The 21,015-nt window shown below is 41.5% G+C and overlaps 1 protein-coding gene across 1 annotated transcript in view; it reads right to left on the reverse strand.

Moving 5' to 3' along the window:
* The window catches only part of LOC134314369 (MAM domain-containing glycosylphosphatidylinositol anchor protein 1), a 294,987-nt gene that overhangs the window by 15,489 nt on the left and 258,483 nt on the right, over nt 1–21,015 (reverse strand). The window contains exons 14-15 of the mRNA XM_062994950.1: nt 19,525–19,686; nt 5,898–6,028 (exon numbers count right to left, since the gene is read on the reverse strand). Coding sequence (XP_062851020.1) covers nt 5,898–6,028; nt 19,525–19,686 — 293 coding nt within the window. The remainder of the gene's footprint in view (nt 1–5,897; nt 6,029–19,524; nt 19,687–21,015) is intronic.

Genomic DNA, 21,015 nt, shown 5'->3' on the forward strand with positions numbered 1-21,015 from the left:
CAGGGTGTGGCTCTCTGTGCAGGTGAAAAGAGGCAGTCGGTACTGCACACATGTCGGAGGGGATGTGTGTCAGTTGCGAAGCTTCTCAAACCAGGGTAATTGGATACGACTAGAGTTGGGGAGAAAATTGGGGGGGAAAATGGCATCTTAGGCAGATGGAATTCATTTCTTCATCACATATACATGAGCATAGTACAATGCAATGCTTTTTCTGCATATCTCAGTTTGTTTGGAAGCTGAGTATAAAGCGCACCATTCTACAGCACTCCTGGGGGCAAAAGAATTAAGGGCCTTGCTCAAGGGGCCAGCAGTGGCCAAATGGCAGAGCCAGGATTTACACCCACCTCTGATTGATAGCCCAAAGTTTTACCCGGTAGGCCACCACTGTGTTACATAAAGCTACGTACAAGGGATCTTCAAAAGGTTTCTGCACTTTTTATATTTTCGTTGAAAACAGTAAGGGTGGGAGGAGTAGTAATTGATCGTGTCTGAGAGACTGAGAGAGAGCTTATAGTCCGGATTTAGTGGCATCTGATTTCCACCTCTTTGGACACAAAGAAGCTTTAAGGGGAAGAAGATTTTCATGTGATGATGTGAAAGCAGCAAAAAAAAAAATTTTTAAGTTGGTACAATGGTGGGGAAAATGCATTGGAAGGTGACTGTAGAAAAGTGACGTAATTTGTTTTTAAAATTCTTAATAAACAGAGTTAAAAAAAGGTGCAGACACTTTGTAAAGAACACTTGTATAAAGTTGTAGCAACAAAAACTACAATAATAATAATAATAATAATAATAATATTTTGGGTGTTAGAATTTTTTTTTCTTGTATAATAATTGTCGTTCATTGTAATAGATGCGGTGGCTTGGTGGGTAGTACTGTTGCCTCACAGCAAGAAGGTCCTGGGTTCGATCCCCAGGCGGGACAGTCTGGGTCCTTTCTGTGCTGAGTTTGCATGTTCTCCCCGTGTCTGCGTGGGTTTCCTCAGGGAGCTCAGGTTTCCTCCCACAGTCCAAAAACAGGTTCATTGGAGACACTGAATTGCCCTATAGGTAAATGTGTGTGTGTGTGTGTGTGTGTGTGTGTGTGTCTGCCCTGTGATTTAGGAAAGTGAGTAAGTATAATAGATGCAGTTTAACTTTTGACCTGTTTCTTGGGCACAGAGAAGCTGATGGCTGTAGTCAGTTATAAACACTAAAAAATATTTTAAAAGGTGTCCATGGTTCAAAATTAAACCGTTTTTTTCTACAGTACAAAGTAATTCTGTATGTTTTCAAACCCTCTGGTTTCAAGTGTCTTTTCTACAACAGGTGTGTTAAACAACTGGAATGTGTGATCATTGTGTCAGACAAATAAAATAAATTAAGTTTATGTGGATGTTTGACTTGTAACGATTCATAGATTTTTATAAAGAAATGTCATTATTGGTTGCAGATTAGTTCATTTGGAAGGCTAACACAAAGGCTAGCTCAGCTGGAGTCTATTTGTTTACTATAACACAGTGAGAGTTAAAGTAGGATGGTGAAGACATGAGAATAAACAGATGGAATGGACAGAGGGAGAGACATGGCTGGATTAGCCTAGTTGGCAAACTTTTTTCATCCTAGGGAGTCTGGCTTAGCTTTCACTCATCGATCTGTGGGCAAAATATAGCCCAGCTAAGATGCTCAGAGGGATTTAAGCGCGTGAGGTTTTTGTTCTCTGTTATGGTTGGACCTCACAAAAGCATGGAGTGTTTCGTAGCAGAAAAAACAAAACAGTCTGTTTGCTGACATTAAGTGTAGCAGGGAAAAAACCTTATAGATAGATAGGTAGGTAGGTAAATAGGTAGGTAGGTAGGTAGGTAGGTAGATAGATAGATAGATAGATAGATAGATAGATAGATAGATAGATAGATAGATAGATAGATAGATAGATAGATAGATAGATAGATAGATAGATATCTCTGGTACAGATGAACTATAGGTCAACAATATATGGTGAAGCAGACATAAAGCAAGGTGTCTTTAAACAGGCCCAGCTAACGTAGAGATCAGGGGGTGCGGATTACAGAATCATGCCCACCTGAAATGCCATAATTAGGCACACAGACTGATTAGAGAAAACATCACTGTCAGTCATCTGCACCTCAGTAGCATGAATTCACTGCAGTTGTGGGAGCCCTTTAAATACCAGCTTTGTTAATTTGCGGGGGGTGGTGGTGGTGGGGTTGTAGAATCATGCCCACCTGAAATGCCATAATGAGGCACACAGACTGCCTGATTAGAGAAAAGACCACTGTCAGTCATCTGCACCTCAGTAGCATTAATTCATTGCAGCTGTAGTTGTAAGAGCCCTTTAAATACCAGCTTTGTTGATCAGCGGAGGGTAAGGGTTACAGAATCATGCCCACCTGAAATGCCATAATGAGGGACACAAACTGCCTGATTAAAGAAAACACCACTGTTAGTCATCTGCACCTCAATAGCATTAATTCACTGCAGTTGTAAGAGCCCTTTAAATACCAGCTTTGTTGATCAGCTGGGGGTGTGGGTTACAAAATCATGCCCACCTGAAATGCCAACATAGGGCACACAGACTGCCTGATTAGAGAAAAGACCACTGTCAGTCATCTGCACCTCAGTAGCATTAATTCACTGCAGCTGTAGTTGTAAGAGCCCTTTAAATACCAGCTTTGTTGATCAGCGGAGGGTAAGGGTTACAGAATCATGCCCACCTGAAATGCCATAATGAGGCACACAAACTGCCTGATTAAAGAAAACACCACTGTTAGTCATCTGCACCTCAATAGCATTAATTCACTGCAGTTGTGAGAGCCCTTTAAATACCAGCTTTGTTGATCAGCTGGGGGAGTGGGTTACAAAATCATGCCCACCTGAAATGCCAACATAGGGCACACAGACTGCCTGATTAGAGAAAAGACCACTGTCAGTCATCTGCACCTCAGTAGCATTAATTCATTGCAGCTGTAGTTGTAAGAGCCCTTTAAATACCAGCTTTGTTAATCAGTGGGGGGTGCGAGTTACAGAATCATGCCTACCTGAAATGCCATAATGAGGCACACAAACTGCCTGATTAAAGAAAACACCACTGTTAGTCATCTGCACCTCAATAGCATTAATTCACTGCAGTTGTGAGAGCCCTTTAAATACCAGCTTTGTTGATCAGCTGGGGGAGTGGGTTACAAAATCATGCCCACCTGAAATGCCAACATAGGGCACACAGACTGCCTGATTAGAGAAAAGACCACTGTCAGTCATCTGCACCTCAGTAGCATTAATTCATTGCAGCTGTAGTTGTAAGAGCCCTTTAAATACCAGCTTTGTCAGTGGGGGGTGCGAGTTACAGAATCATGCCTACCTGAAATGCCATAATGAGGCACACAGACTGCCTGATTAAAGAAAACACCACTGTTAGTCATCTGCACCTCAATAGCATTAATTCACTGCAGTTGTGAGAGCCCTTTAAATACCAGCTTTGTTGATCAGCTGGGGGAGTGGGTTACAAAATCATGCCCACCTGAAATGCCAACATAGGGCACACAGACTGCCTGATTAGAGAAAAGACCACTGTCAGTCATCTGCACCTCAGTAGCATTAATTCACTGCAGTTGTGAGAGCCCTTTAAATACCAGCTTTGTTAATCAGCTGGGGGAGTGGGTTACAAAATCATGCCCACCTGAAATGCCAACATAAGGCACACAGACTTCCTGATTTAAAAAAAAAAACACCACTGTTAGTCATCTGCACCCCAGTAGCATTAATTCACTGCAGTTTTAAAAGCTCTTTGAAAGCCAGCTTTGTTGGCATTTCTTGTCATCGGCTGTCTGTTGTGTCTTGCATGGTGTTCATGCTTTCCAGACACCTGTATGCCTTGCAGGGCCACTCTTCTTCCTGAGGAACTCTGCCTGTGCTGCACCACCCTCGACGAATGAGTTGTCTCCAGAGGTGGTGTGATGGCACCTTTTAGAACAAAGCCTCAAGATATATCCACACTGGACAGTTGGTGGAGTGGCTTTCACAATCACCCACTATTTCTTATGTTCATTTTTTTTTTTTATGAGAAACCAAGACCTTGAGTACCAACACAAAAACTCTCCAGGAAATTAAAGTGACTTTCAAAAAAGAGACAAGCAGAAGTTTGGCATGGATGTAGTCCCTCTATACTGTTCCTTTTCGGAACGTCTCACCAAAACAACTGCTGCTGTGAATACATAACGAGGTCTGGAAGGAGCCAACTCCAAAAAAAAAAGGAGGACTGGGGGAAGTGGAGAGGCAACGGGGGGAGAAAAGAAAGCAATACACCGAGAGGACAGAAGAAGATAGAGAAGCTTGGCTGAATTTCAGCTGTCTCCTTAACTTTATTATTAATGCTCTTTACTAAACGTGAAGAAACTTCTAGCTGAGTGTGATGGAAAGGAAATGCCGACCAAGAGAAAGCAGACCAATAAAATACTTTCCGTAAAGCTCCTTACAAATTATTTATTAATTATTAAATAATTAAGAATGCAGTGTTTCTTACATTTACTTTGACTTATTTGATTGCAGACAGTTTGAACCCAATATATTTCATGTTTTGTCTGCTCAACTTCATTTCATTTGTTAATATACCTCCATTCCTTCATTTCAGATCTGCAACACATTCCAAAAAAGTTGAGACGGGGACAATTTAGGGCTAGTAATGAGATGAAAAAACTAAATAATTATGTGATTCCAAACAGGTGATTGTAATCATGGTTTAGTACAAAAGCAGAGCAGCATCCAGGAAAGGCTGAGTCTTTGATGAGCAAAGATGATCAGAGGATCTCCAGTTTTTCAACAAATGCGTGAGAAAATAATTGAAATGTTTAAAAACAATGAACGTCAAAGAAAGATTGGAAGGGATTTGCATATTTCTCCCTCTACAGTGCATAATATCATTAAACCATTCAAGGAATTGAGAGGAATTTCAGTGCGTAAAGGCCAAGGGCGCAAGCTTAAGCTGAACACCCATGATCTTCCATCCATCGGACGGCACTGCATCAAGAACCGCCACTCAACAATAGCTGATATAACCACATGGGTGAGGGATTACTTTGGCAAACCTTTGTCAAGCACTATAATACAGAGTTACATGCACAAATGCCACTAAAAACTTTACTGTGCAAAAAAGAAGCCTTATGTTAACCATGTCCAGAAGTGGCGCCGACTTCTCTGGGCTCTGAGGCATCTAGGATGGACCATTACACAGTGGAAACGTGCATTGTGGTCAGATAAATCAGCATTCCAGGTCTTTTTTGGAAAAAATGTACGGTGTGCTTTGGACCAAAGACGAAGAGGACCATCCAGACTGTTATCAGCAACAAGTGCAAAAGCCAGGGTCTGTCATGGTATGGGGCTGTGTCAATAATGTCATTAAAGTCATTAACACTTCTGTGATGGCAGCATTAATGCAGAAAAGTACATCAAGATCTTAGAGCAACATATGCTGCCATCAAGACGTCATCTTTTCCAGGGACGTCCAAGTGGCTACGGGTACTGGCTTTCTGCAGTCCTGACCTGTCCTCAATAGAGAATGTGTGGAAAATTTTGAAATAAAAAATGCGAGAACAACGCCCCTGTACTGTTGTACGTCTTAAGACGTGTTTGCAGGAAGAATGGGACAAAATAAAAGCTGAAACACTAAATCACTTGGTCTCCTCGGTGCCAAAATGTCTTTTAAGTGTGGTGAAAAGGAATGGAAAAGGAATTTACTGTCCCAACTTTTTTTGGAATGTGTTGCGGGTCTGAAATGCAGGAATGGATGTTTATTAATAAATGAAATGAAGTTGAACTATGTACGAGATGGCAAACACACACCCACACAAACACCACCAACTCCCTCACCCACTACCCAAACGCACAAGTCACTGTGTAATTACCTGGAATGGGCCGCTTGGATACACTACGACGTTAGCTTTTCTCCAGTTGGGTCCTTGATGGCCAGACAGCGTCCATGCTAAAGAATCCACCGTAGCAATACTCTTCACCCTTAGCAGAACATTCAGAGTTCCTGCAATGAAACAGAGAAGCACAAAGTCTATTTCATTATTTAAAGCAAAATTGATCTAAAATGGATCTAATCGATTTGATCCTGTCTATTATTTTGTTGCGTTTTGTTCAAATAGATAATGACATGCTCTCTTGCACTGTTTTTTACCACTTTTCGGAAAGTAATGAACTTTTGATGCACATAATGAGATTAGTCCTGGTTCCTGTGTATTAAGTCCTAATTCTGATTTTTCTGTTTACTGTGATTGTATTTCCTTAATTAAATAATTGCTGATATTATGTGATTGTCCTGTCTCATATTAAATAGTTCCACCCAGCATGTTGCTTAAGCTGAGACAAAAAAAAGACCTCAGTAGAACAGAAAATGAGAACATGTAGCACATGTGCACGTCATACATTACATTAATTCTCCTACAGTACATTGTCATTAAGAGATAATAAAATTTAGGACAAATCTAGGACAAATACTTTCATACGTTGCAAATCATCCAAGGAAGCTGAAAATAGTAACAATGCACATAATTATTTAAGTGTAGCATTCACAAAGCAAACCTGAGCTAGCCAGATGTAAAAAGTTTGTGAACCCTTTAAATAAAGCTTTTTTTTCTACTAATGCTGACTTCCACCCCTGACCAAGGAGAGCTGTTGCTAACATATGCCCCCTTCGACACGTGTGCAGTAGCTGACTGCATCTTTTCACTTGCACAAGGCAAGTTCATATGTGAATTAGCTTAGCGCACGGAGAGTCACGCACTGATCCCATTATCCCTCACCTCTGTTCAGGCGCCATCAATCAGCCTGCAGAGGTCGTAATTGCATCAGTTGTGAGGAATCACCTCCGGCACCCTCCCTACGAATAAGCCAATAATTGTTCATGTAGCCCAGCCTGCTGGTTACAGAGCTGAGATTCGAGCTGACGAGTTTGAGATGTCAGCTCTTGTGTGCTACCTGACCACCGTTAAGCTGTATTTTTCCAATAAATACTCATAAAACAATATCTAAGCTTGGACACATGGACGCATTTTGCCACATTGCTTACAGGGGTTTCAGAATGACTGTGCCCCTGTGTACAAAGCAAGGTCCACAAAGACATGTTTGATGTGTTTCATATGGAGGAACATTTGTGGCCTGCACAGAGCCATTAACCCAAACACATTGAACACATTTAAGATAAATTGGAATGTTAATTGTAAGCCTGGCTTTTTGACCAAACATTAATGCCAGTTTCATTGACTAAATTGGCACAAATGCACACAGAGACACAACAAAAAAGTTGAGGCCTTTATAGCTACAGGGTTTTAACAGCACAATTATTAAAGAAACAATGCATTCTAAATCGTATAAAATTTATAGACGAATGTCTGGGTTGTGATTTGTAATCTGAAGCTTCTTAAAAGTTGGACGACACATATTCAGACAATATTCAGTTTGGAGTAGAGCCTAGAGAAATCAGCTGTCAATTAATCAATCAATCAGACCAGACTAAAATTTCTCACCATTGTGCAAGTTGACCAGCAGCAACAACTATTACATACCCTCTTTCTCAGTGAAGAAATAATAAATGAAGAGTGTGTCATGGAAAAATATGGTGAGATGATAAATAAAAGCAAAGATTACAGTTGACTGGATTGAATTGAAGAATTTATTTGCACGGCCGCGGGTTCCTCCAGCAGTCTCTGGACAAGAACCCCGAACAGATGCTATGGCTATGACTTTATACTGTTCTGGTCACATGACATTATTTGTTACCCTCTATAGGCTTTACAACTGCTTTACAACCATTTACTGCTTAACAACAGGTATGTTGCTTATCTTTGTAGCCTAGACTCCCAGACTCTCAAGACTCTCCCAGACTCACCCAAGCACAATACAATTCTAATGAAAAAGCTTTTACACTTCTATCCAACCCCAATTCATCAACCTCATTAGACAAGAGGATAAAAAAGACAGTCTCAGTCAGACAGCACTGATATTAATGATGCATTACAGTAAGAATGACAACATTGTTGAATCACTTTGTACAGAAGGAAGCCTGTGCGAGCCTGCTGTCATCTTTGGCCAGAGGGACTGACGTCAAACTATGCTCAGAGAAATTAAATATAATCAAATTGGAATGACGCAAAAAGAGGGGGAGAAATGATACTAATCTGATGCACAATTTGCACAATGGCAACAGTTAATGTGGTTAGAATTATGGGCAAATTCAGATGTTTTACAATGTTTTTCTAATGAAGTTCATAAGACAATATTATTAAGTGTTAGTGCCTGGTCAGTCTGAGTTTTTAGATGCAAAATTCCAAGTGCATAATATGTATTGTATTTTAGACTGGGTTTGATGGTTATTTCACACAAATGTAGTACAAATTAATGATGTTTTAATGCTCAAGCCAATCGTTGAGCAAATCGGCTATTTGCGCCAAGGGTTGCGGTGAGAGCGAAGCGCAAAACGCTTCTCACGTGAATGCACTAAATAAAGCAACAATGGCGACAAACACAAGGAACGCAGTTGCCTTGTATGTCTTCTTATCACCAATAGTTGAGCGATGCTTTTTTCATAAAAATGAACATCTGTAACAACAGCACAAATGCTCACAGATAATCTACACGCTCCGCCATCATGTTACTACTCTTTACTTTTGTTGTGTAATGCCCACCGTTGATGACGCATGTCTGGTTCTCAAAAACTGGTGGAAACACAGGTCGGTTCTCTGAGGTTCAAGCACCAGAGTTCTTTTGGTGGAAAAGCACTATAAGTGACCCCATTTTCAAGCATTTCCTCTGATGGTATTTGGCCAAATTAAAACACTCTAATACCTGATACTTGTGTTATAGGTGCCATCAAATCCAAAATTTAAGCATTCAGGATTAAGGCTGATTCTGTTCAAAACACATGTTACAAATCTTCATGTAATCGCCAGCCAATTGGTAATCACATCACCAACTACCACCTTCTTAATAAACCTCCAATATAGCACCACAAATACCAACCCCATACACACACTAAAACATTTAAAGCCAACCAGCAAATTTCTCCACTCCAATCTTATTATGTTTTTATATTTACAGTGTATTAGACAGTTTGTCTCTCTTTGCTTCCCTGAAACACAAATTAAGCTGACAGCTGACAGTAAATCCTATTTATTTAAAGTATCCTCCAGACCACTCAAGAAGGATGGGCCCTGCTAAGTCTGGTTCCTCTCAAGGTTTCTTCCTGTAATTTTCAGGGAGTTTTTCCTTGCCACAGTCGCCCTCAGCTTGCTCAACAGGGGTTTTTGTATCTGTTGGTCCTGGATTTTGTAAAGTTGCTTTGAGACAATGTCTATTGTAAAAAGCGCTATATAAATAAAGTTCACATGACTTGACTTGACAGCACCCATGTAGGACTATTTTTCACACTGCTAATTCGGGACATTGCTAACTGTAGGCTCATGTAGCTAGCACATAGCTTGGCTCACGCATTGGTAATGGGGACGTCTTTTTCTCTGTGGGACGCAAAAGTAATGAGGGCTCAGGCAGCCATGCCTCTCTCTCAAGCTGGAATCTGCACTCACTGTGCTGCCCACACGCCAACACTCAAACTAATCATTAGCAGATTATGTACACAAAGCTGGCAACAATCCAACACCAGGCCCAATTGAGTATAGCAACAGCTTTTGATTAGATAGATAATAGGTAAACACGGTTGTTAGAGTGCTATGAAAAAGTATGTGCGGTCATATTTCTCACAGTCTGTTTCACATCATCAAACTACTTCAAAGTATACACATTTTCCCCAGCCAACCACACTGAGGGCCACTAACCACAAACAGAGAAGACTTGAGACGTTGGTGAGCCCCATATTGCTTCAGTTAAGGTCAATGTACACAATTTCAAAATAAGAAAGAAACTGGCCAAGAATGGCATCCATGGGAAAATTGCAAGGCACAAATCACTGCTGTACCATATTTGACAAAAAACATCTAGATGACACCCAAGACTTTTGGGTTAATAGTCTGTGGACAGACTATTTTTCCTTTGCAACACCTGGACAGCTTGTCACAACTTGGAATCATAAATTCTACTCTTTATCAGAGCAAAATGCTAATCAAGTGACTTAAAAAATAATTACAGAGCCACTCCACTCAGGTGGCACAGTGGTAAAATACGTTAGCACACCAGAGCTGGGATTTTGAATACATCGTATCGAATCTCAGCTCTGCCATCCGGCTATATGAACAACGTTTGGCTGTATTCCTCATCCAGGTATGGAGCCGGATAGGGACCTCATAACTGATGCAATTTCGACCTCTGCTGGCTGATTGATGGCGTCTGCACAGAGTAGAGGAATAATGCTGATCAGGGTGTGGTTTTCTGTGCCCAAGGCTGATCGGCATATGAACTCGCCTCGTGCAGGTGAAAAGATGCAGTCGGCTACTGTTCACGTGTCGGAGGGGGCGTGTGTCAGTTCGCTCTCCTCAATCGGGGTGGGGATCAGAATCAGTAGAGAGGGAGCATAATGCAATTGTGTAAAAATTGGACACGCTAAAAAATTGGGAGAAAAATAAAAAAATATATAATTACGAATTTAAAATCATGAATTCATGGCATGCTTGTTGTTTTCCTGTAACCACATCAGTAAATGAGGTAACCCCACTTGGTGTCCTAGTTTTAAAACTGAAAACTGCTGAGCTGCTGAATGCTATAAAGTGTCCAACAAAGAGAGCAGTTTAATAGTGTTTAATAGTGTTCTGCTGGCAGAACTGCTGTAAATTATAGCATAATTACTGTAGCTATAAAGCTCTCTCCCTTGTGGCTTTAATTCTGCCTTGCAATCTAGCGTAATATTAAAGACGGACTAAACAGATATAATAAATCATCGAGAAACAATTATTTCTGCAACTGTTCTTTTACTGTACCTAACTAATTTAAACATGAGCAAATTACAAGGGTTCTTCAAAAAGTTTCTGCACTTTTTTAACTCTATTTATTAAGAATTTTTAAAGCAAATTACATCACTTTTCTACACAGTCACCTTCCAAAGCATTTTTCCCAGCGTTGTACCAACTTTTTAATGCCAGCAGCAATAAATGGTTTTGGTTGAGCGTGTAGCTACTGATGCACCGCTGCTTTCACATTATCATCACTTGATAATCTTCTTCCCCTTAAAGCTTCTTTGTGTGGTCCAAAAAGGTGGAAATCATATGGCGCTAAATCCGGACTATAAGCTCTCTCTCAGTGTCTCAGACACAACCAATTACTACTCCCCCCCGCCTTCACAGTTTCCAACGAAAATAAGTGCAGAAACTTTTTGAAGATCCCTCGTATATAGACTGCACTCATTACAAAGTAAATAAACCAGTGGTCCAACAATGCCAAGATCAGGAAGAAAACCAAGAAAACCTAAAATTTTTCCCTATACAAGAAGTCCTGACAGTTAGACATAAATTAAGAGACACCAACAAAACAGGTCTACTGTATGACATAAATTAGAAGTTGATGTGTAATATTGTTTATGACTGAGCAAGCTTCATGTCACCATGTGCTTAGAGGCTGGTGATTTAAGGTGCTGATTTGAAAGAAAAGGCTCCTTTCTATGAGCCTAGCCCAAGAGCCCATGTCAATTTTAAGCTTGCTTGGCTGTGGACAGTGTCATAAGGGTTCGCTAGCACACCAGAGCTGGGATTTTGAATACATCGTATCGAATCTCAGCTCTGCCATCCGGCTGGGAGGCTATATGAACAAGGTTTGGCTGTTGTTCATCCAGGTAGGGAGCCAGATATGCTGATCAGGGTGTGGCTCTCCGTGCACAAGGCTGATCAGCATATGAACTCGCCTTGTGCAAGCTTGCTTGGCTGTGGACAGTGTCATAAGGGTTTGCCTTTGTCTGAACAGTTTCTAATTCATAGCAGAGAAGTAGGTGTTAATTGATGGATTTAATCTGACCATCCAGACAAGTTGGTTTTTATGACCACAGAGTTGTACTGAGGCGCTAGATGTAGCCCTGTACCTGCAAGATTTAAATATGAACCCAAATTACAGCACGGCTAAGCAAGGTAGAAATTTCCTCTGGCCAAAAAGCCACAATTAAAAAGCAATAGGGCTAATATAAAGGGGTGGCCAAAATAATGGAAACCAATGAGAGGCCCGCAACAGAAAACGTGGATTAAGAAAAGAAAGAGAAAGAATGGCAACTGGTTGTCACAATCATGCTTCATCCACCAGTCTGCAACAACCAAGTTTGGAACAATTGAAAAGAGATCAACAAAACGAAACCCAGAACAAACTGGGGACAGAACTACATGACACAGGATCAAACATGGGACTGGCTCCAGAAAACTGTGACACCATTTCTGGAGGTAACTGACTCATGCAGGGCGGCTAAAAAGTGTCATGACATCAGCTGAGTCTCCAGGAAAAGTATAGAACATCCTGGCATCTGCGCCAGAGCAAAACCAAACCAGATTATGCCCCTCAAAAGAAGAACAGGTTGCCAGCATGGGAGACAACAGCATTTAAAGGATTAAAAAAACAATTAAATGAAAGGACTTCCACCTAAAGAAGATTCTTGATATCATCAATGCTTCCATGCCCCCTGCTGATCCCAAAGGCACGGCAAATGGGAATTACTCTGCAACTCACAACCCCTCTGCCTATCTCCAGTTGTAGAAAAGTTCTATAAATCAAATGACATAAAATACATATATTTGGGAAAGGCCCTTTCCTGTTTTAAATTGAAAACCCACCAACACAAACAACAAGATCTACAACCCCAAATCAGAAAAAGTTGGGACAGTATGCAAAATAAAAGTGCAGTGTTCCTTACATTTACTTTGACTTTTATTTAATTGCAGACAGTTTGAACAGTTTGAAGATATTTCATGTTTTATCTGCTCAACTTCATTTCATTTATTAATAAACCTCCATTCCTGCATTTCAGGCCTGTAACACATTCCAAAAAAAGTTGGGGCAGGGGCAATTTAAGGCTAGTAATGAGATGAAAAAACTAAATAATGATGTGATTCCAAACAGGTGATGTCAACAGATGATTGTAAACATGGTTTGGTACAAAAGCAGCATCCAGGAAATCCTTGATGAGTAAAGATGATCAGAGGATCTCCAGTTTGACAACAAATGCATGACAAAAATATTTAAATGTTTAAAAACATTTTTGCATGTCTCCCTCTACAGTGCATAATATCATTAAACAATTCAAGGAATAGGGAGGCATTTCAGTGCATAAAGGCCAGGGGCGCAAGCTTAAGCTGAACGCCTGTGATCTTCAATCCCTCAGACGACACTGCATCAAGAACCGCCACTCAACAATAGCTGATATAACCACATGGGTGAGGGATTACTTTGGCAAACCTTTGTCAAGCACTACAATACAGAGTTACATGCACAAATGCCACTTAAAACTTTACTGTTCAAAAAAGAAGCCTTATGTTAATCATTTCCAGAAGCGACGTCGACTTCTCTGGGCTCGGAGGCATCTAGGATGGACCATCACACAGTGGAAACAGTGTATTGTGGTCAGATGAATCAGAATTTCAGACTGTTATCAGCAACAAGTCCAAAAGTCAGGGTCTGTCATGGTATGTGGCTGTGTCAGTGCCCTTGGTAAAGGTAATTTAAACTTCTGTGATGGCAGCATTAATTAATAAAGAAAAGTACATTGAGATCTTATAGCAAAATATGCTGCCTTCAAGAGTCTGTGTTTTTTACTATTTGCATTTTCCATGCTGTCCCAACTTTTTCTGATTTGGGGTGGTATAAAAACATGTTTTACCCAATATAATGAAGAGAAGAAAAACAGTGGCCTTCACAAAGCCCCTCAATCAAATTCAACACGTATGAGTTGAATCAGAACAAAAAATCCATTCATTTACAGAGAAAGAAAAGCTGCAGAATCACAAATGGATTCATAATGTATTAGCAAGGCAGAATATGAGGTCTGTCTGGAATCCCTTCTACGATGTAGCCTTCATTCCTGGGTGGTATGTATGAGCTTATGTGAGAGACATACCCCAGGGTCATTCCGATTGTGATTAATGTGCTTCGCCTTTCAATTATAATTTTCATTAAGGATGTGCTGTCTCTCCTCAGTCTCCTAAATAGCAACGGAGTTAATAAAACATACTCTTTGAAATAAGCAGCAGTGAAGCCTCAAGGAGGACGTGTTAACTTATTTCAGAAGGCTGAAAGAATATGAATGATGTGTCTGGAACATCCAGCGCAAATGTTGGATAATTGGAAGGCAGCATCTCACTGTAAACCATGATGATCTTTACTAAAACAATCCAGTAATCATAAATAATCTTTATCTGAAATCACACATTATAGCATCAACACTCGGAAATTAAAATTGTGATCACTTTGTTGACTGCGAATGCGAATAGAATTATGTTTTTTAAATCATAATTACACAAAATTACAAGTTTCAATATTTATTAATGGGGCCATATGTTTATCATACCAATAATCAATGCACTTGTGGAATAATTAGTAGACACACCAAAATGTAGCTCTTTATTACTGCATTACTGCACTCACTCACTTTCAGGGATTTTAGGGACAGTGGTAGCCTAGTGGGTAGAGCTTTGGGCTATCAACTGAAAGGTTGAGAGATAGAATCCATGCAGCCACTGTTGGGCCCTTGAGCAAGGCCCTTAACCCTCTCTTTAGGGGCGTTGTACAATGGCTGATCCTGCGCTCTGACCCAAGTTTCCAAACAAGCTGGGATATGTGAAAGAAAAATTCCATTGTATATGTATATATGAAAAATAAACGTGTTCTATTTTATTCTATACTTTCTAAGCCACTTGTGGGGGGTCCTTGAGCCTATACCAGGTCTCAATGGGTGCAAGACACACAGAAACACCCTGGACAGGGCGCCAGTCCATCGCAGGGCAGAAAAGCTTGGCGCCCAGATGACACAGTGGGATATTCCACTAGCACACCAGCGCAGAGATTCTGAAATTCTCGGTTCAAAACTCTGCGTTGCCACCGGTCATCTGGGCGCCATCTAGCTGGCACAATTGGCAGTGCCTGCAGGGCGGGATGGCCAGACTATGTGGGTGGGGTCTTCACACACTGTTTAAGGACCCTGATTAGCAGATAGCGAGGCGTCTGTGCATAATGCATGGGTGAAAAAGGATTCTGTTAAGGGCTGCGCGTGGGTCAGAGGAGGCGTGAGCAGCAATGTACCCTCCTCAACTGCAATCAGGGATTCCCAGTAGCCGAAGACAAACTATGCTAAATTGGGAGAAAATGCATAAGATATAATAGAAAAAAAAGCTTAATGAGACTTAATGTATTTACAGAACGACATAGGAACACTAAACCTCTCTTCATTATTACTGCTCATAAGTTCTATTCACTAATGAAATTCCTTGCTCGTTTCAGTACAATAAGTCACGTTAAGCTTTGTGCACCGCCACACTCCATAGCAAACAACAGCACAGCCAGCGCAAAAGCGATTGTGCCGCTTTTCATGTAAATGCGCCTTTATTGAACAGAATACAGTATTCCAGGATCAAGCATCTCCACAATTCTCCAGAAGCTGAAGGAAACAGCAAACAGTTATTGTATTTTTATAAATTTTTAACTGTTTTTAATTGTATTTCAGTGTTTTTATATTATACTTGTGTTATTTTCAGTGTATAAGTGTCAAAATCAACCCCACTATTTTACATAAGCCTAAAATATATGCAGTTCCACAAGAATGCATTAACAGGTTTCCCATACATCCTTATGGGAAAAAATACCTTGAAACTCAATGCCTTTTAAACGCAAAAGGTGCTGCTGTATATTTAAAACAATGCTGTGTCACCAATAACATAAATGGGCATAAATAAGAATATTTAAATACTAAAACTTCAGTAAACTCATTAGTAAAGTATTAAAAACTTGAGATATTAATTGGCAGTGTGTGTATTTATGTAATTTATTTAGTTGATGTGTTTAGAACTAAACTTTTTACGTAAATACAACTGATCTTAGATCGTGAATTTGAGTAATATCCACTTTTAATGAGTTCCTTTTACACTATTATTTTAAGTGATTGTAAAGACACATTTTTTTATTTACTTTTGTTTACCTCTGAGGTCTGAATGAAGAATAGTAAGAGAACTATGACAAAACAGACATGCTGAATGGGTGACTACTGACTGTGTCTAAAGGAGGGGGAGTGGCTGAATTCACTTTCTTGTCAGTGTAACAGTAAGTTCTACTGTCTAGTCGAGGTGCTGGTACTAGTGGTGGGGAAATAGCGAGAGCATAGTGTTTACCTCTGTTCAAGCTAAAGCACTTTGGAGTAACCCAGCTGATAGAATGCCTTTATTTGTCATGTATACATATACAGATGCACAGTACAATGAAATTCTTTCTTCGCGTATCCTAGCTTGCTTTGGAAGCTGGAGTCTGAGTGCAGGGTCAGCCATCGTATGGCACCCCTGGAGCAGAGAGGGTTAAGGGCCTTGCTTAAGGATCCAACAGTGGCTGCATGGCAGAACTGGGATTCATACTCTCAACCATTCAGTTGATAGCCCAAAGCTCTACCTTAGATGGCTTCAGACATATCAGAGGAGAAATGTGCTAGTCAGAAGACCTGTTGAGAGCGTGGGTGTTCTTCGTACATATTAAATCTGTTGGTAGGAACCTGGCCAATGGATTTACACAACTGTCAGAGGAAGTATGTATTAGCCTGTGTTCCTGGTCAACCAGCATTGGTATTATTTATATAAGTTCAAACTTGTTGTAGAATCCCAGCTGGCAGCTGAACATATCACCCTTACTGGATGGCGTGACTGCTTAAGAACCTGTAAGAACCCGAATAGCAGCTGAACATGTGTTAGAGACACCTTAACCTTCTTGCTAATGACAACCAAAAAGTTCTATGAATAAGTGGCAAAAAGTTGTGCAAGTCAGATGACTTCCCAGAGTTGATAAATACATTACGATATGTGGGGTATCAGGGACTGTAGATCATAGGCATTGTAGTAATACATCAGTGGCTGTGTGTGTGTGTGTGTGGCTGTGTGTGTGGCTGTGTGTGTGTGTGTGTGTGTGTGTGTTGACATGGATGGAAGATTTGTTCAGTGGATCTAGCACTGTGTGATGAAGGGTTTCCAAAGTGACTGATGGCATATTGTACGGCCGTAAATCAGACAGCGGCGCTAAATGATCCCGCTGTCAAACAGGGTTTACGAAAACATGCAAACACAGCACTAAACAAGCAGCTACAACCACAACAAGGTAAGACTTTCACACTCTGTATGGCCAAAAGTGTGTGGACACTCAGAAAAGACATGGACATGTTGGGTATCCCTTTCTAAAACCATGCACATTAACATAAAGTCGTCTCCTCTTTGCAGCTACACCGATCAGCCATAACATTAAAACCACCTTCTTGTTTCTACACACACTCTCCATGTTATCAGCTCCACTTATCACATAGGAGCACTATGTAGTTCTACAATTACTGACTGTAGTCCATCTGTTTCTCTGCATGCTTTGTTAGCCCCCTTTTTAATGCTGTTATTTAATGGTCAGTACCACCACAGAGTAGGTATTATTTGGGTGGTGGGTCATTCTCAGCCCTGCAGTGACACTGACATGGTGGTGGTGGTGTGTTAGTGTGTGTTGTGCTGGTATGAGTGGATAAGACACAGCTCACTGTCACTTCTGGACTGAGAATACCAACCAAACAAATATACCCAGCCAACAGTGCCCCGTGGGCAGCATCCTGTGACCACTGATGAGAGTCTAGAAGATGAGCAACTCAAACAGCAGCAATAGATAAGTGATCATCTTTAAAAAAAACTTCAGCAGCGCTGCTGTGTCTGATCCACTCATACCAGCACAACACACACTAACACACCACCACCATGTCAGTGTAACTGCAGTGCGGAGAATCATCCACCACACAAATAATACCTGCTCTGTGGTGGTCCTGACCATTGAAGAACAGGGTGAAAGCAGGCTAAAACAGTATGTAGAGAAACAGATGGACTACAGTCAGTAATTGTAGAACTACAAAGTGCTTCTATATGGTAAGTGGAGCTGTGGTTTTAATGTTATGGCTGATCAGTGTATAGCGCTCTATGTGTTTTTGAAAAGGCTCTCCACATGATTTTGGAGTGTCTGAAGGAATTTGTGCTTATTCAGTCAAAAGCACAAATAAAAACTTTTATTTTGATATGTAATGTCATGTACATATTTTGTGGCCAAAAGTATGTGAACACCTAACCATGAGTTTGTTGGACACTCTTCTTTTTTTTGCATTCTCTCCCTTTTTCCCCCCAGATCTTTAGGGCACACAATTTTTACCCAATTGTGTTAAGCTTCCACTCCACTGGTGCTGACCCCCGCCCCGATTGAGGAGAGTGAGACTGACACACGCCCCCTCCGACACGTGTGCAGTAGCCGACTGCATTTTTTCACCCGCATGAGGCGAGTTCATATGTGGATCAGCTAAGTGTATGGAGAGCCACACCCTGATCGCATTATCCCTCAATCAGCCAACGGAGGTCGTAATTGCATCAGTTATGAGATCCCATCTGGCTCCCACCCTGTATGAACAACAAGCCAATCGTTGTTCATGTAGCCGCCCAGCCCAGCCGGGTGGCAGAGCTGAGTTATGAACTGATGAGTTCAAAATGTCAGCTCTGGTGTGCTAGCATTCTCAGGGCATAGTCAGGGCTCAGTGCAGGCAATTGGATTCGGTGGGTAGCACTGTCACCTCACAGCAAGAAGGTCCTGGGTTCGATCCCCAGGCGGGGCAGTCCAAGTCCTTTCTGTGCGGAGTTTGCATGTTCTCCCCGTGTCTGTGTGGGTTCCTCCCACAGTCCAAAAACATGCAGTCAGGTTAATTGGAGACACTGAACTGCCCTATAGGTGAATGTGTGTGTGTGTGTGTGTGTCTGTCCTGCAATAGACTGGCGCCCCGTCCAGGGTGTTGCTGTGTGCCTTGCACCCCTTGAAATGCTGGGATAGCCTCCAGCACCCTGCCGCGACCCTAATTGGATAAGCGGTTAAGAAAGTGAGTGAGTGAGTAAGTAACATGTGGTGTCCTTTTGCTGCCCCATACGCAACAAACTGTGACGCACTGTGTATTCTGACACCTTTCTATTAGAACCAGCATTAAGTTCTTCAGCAATTTGAGCTACAGTAGCTCGTCTGTTGGATCAAACAACACGTGCATCAATGAGCCTTGGCTGCCCATGACCCTGTCACCGGTTTACCACTGTTCCTTCCTTGGACCACTTTTAATAGACACAGACCACTGCAGACCGAGTACACCCCACAAGAGCTGCAGTTTTGGAGATGCTCTGACCCAGTCATCTAGCCATCACAATTTGTCCCTGGTCAAACTCACTCAAATTCTTACGCTTGTCCATTTTTCCTGCTTTGAGGATGAAATGTTTACTTGCTGCCTAATATATCCCACCCACTAACAGGTGCCGTGATGAAGAGATAATCAGTGTTATTCACTTCACTCTATATGATAATAATGCTTACCGATGTGTTTTCCGTTCATGTGGTAGAAGAAGGAGAGACAGTACGGCACCCGGCTGGAGCCAGAGGGACCTCTGGCTGCTGTGACGTTATAAAGTGGGGACAGGAGTCGAGCTTTGTCTTCTTTTTGACGTGGCCGTGAAGTCTCGATGTACATGTAGTAACCTGTCACAGACATACAGATTGTTTATTGATTCATTTCATTTTTACTACCCACTTCTAGCCTTTTTGTAAATAAACCAAATTTATTTCTAGTAAAGTGAAACTGAAAGGGAACCAAATGAGCTCAGTTTTTTTTGTATTCACATGGTAAGTGAACTGAGTTCTCCTTCTGGTCCTCTTTAGAACTGATGAGATCTCAGGCCATTGGTAGTGTGTGTAGTATGGGTGTTGTAAAATTCTGTTAATACGTTACTAAATTTTGGCGTACTCTCTTCTTGCTCTAATTTTGTCACATGTATTTACACTATAATGCCAAAAGTATTCGCTCGTCTGCCTTCACACACATATGAACTTGAGTGACATCCCATTCTTAATCCATAGGGTTTAATATGATGTCGACCCATCCTTTGCAGCTATAACAACTTCAACTCTTCTGGGAAGGCTTTCCACAAGGTTTAGGAGTGTGTTTATGGGAATTTTTTACCATTCTTCCAGAAGCACATTTGTGAGGTCAGACACTGATGTTGGACGAGAAGGCTTGGCTCGCAGTCTCCACTCTAATTCATCCCAAAGGTGTTCTATCGGGTTGAGGTCAGGACTCCGCGCAGGCCAGTCAAGTTCTTCCACACCAAACTTGCTCATTCATGTCTTTATGGACCTTGCTTTGGCACTGTTGGGCAGTCATGTTGAAACAGGAAGGGGCCATCCCCAAACTGTTCCCACAAAGTTGGGAGCATAAAGTTGTTCAAAATCTCTTGGTATGCTGAAGCATTAAGAGTTCCTTTCACTGGAACGAAGGGGTCGAGCCCAACTCCTGAAAAACATCCCCACACCATAATCCCCCCTCCACCAAACTTTACACTTGGCACAATGCAGTCAGACAAGTACCGTTCTCCTGGCAACCGCCAAACCCAGACTGCTTTACACCACTGCATCCGACGCTTTACACAGCGCTTGGTGAAGTAAGGCTTGGATGCAGCTGCTCCGCCATGGAAACCCATTCCATGAAGCTCTCTACGCACTGTTCTTGAGCTAATCTGAAGGCCACATGAAGTTTGGAGGTCTGTAGTGATTGACTCTGCAGAAAGTTGGTGACCTCTGCGCACTATGTGCCTCAGCATCCGCTGAACCCGCTCTGTCATTTTACGTGGCGTACCACTTCGTGACTCAGTTGCTGTCGTTCCCAATCGCTTCCACTTTGTTATAATACCATTGACAGTTGACTGTGGAATATTTAGTAGTGAGGAAATTTCACCACTGGATTTCACTGAGCTCCTAAGAGAGACCCATTCTTTCACAGATGTTTGTAGAAGCAGTCTGCATGCCTAGGTG

Source organism: Trichomycterus rosablanca, chromosome 5, assembly GCF_030014385.1.
Source record: "Trichomycterus rosablanca isolate fTriRos1 chromosome 5, fTriRos1.hap1, whole genome shotgun sequence".
Classification (NCBI taxonomy): Eukaryota; Metazoa; Chordata; class Actinopteri; order Siluriformes; family Trichomycteridae; genus Trichomycterus; species Trichomycterus rosablanca.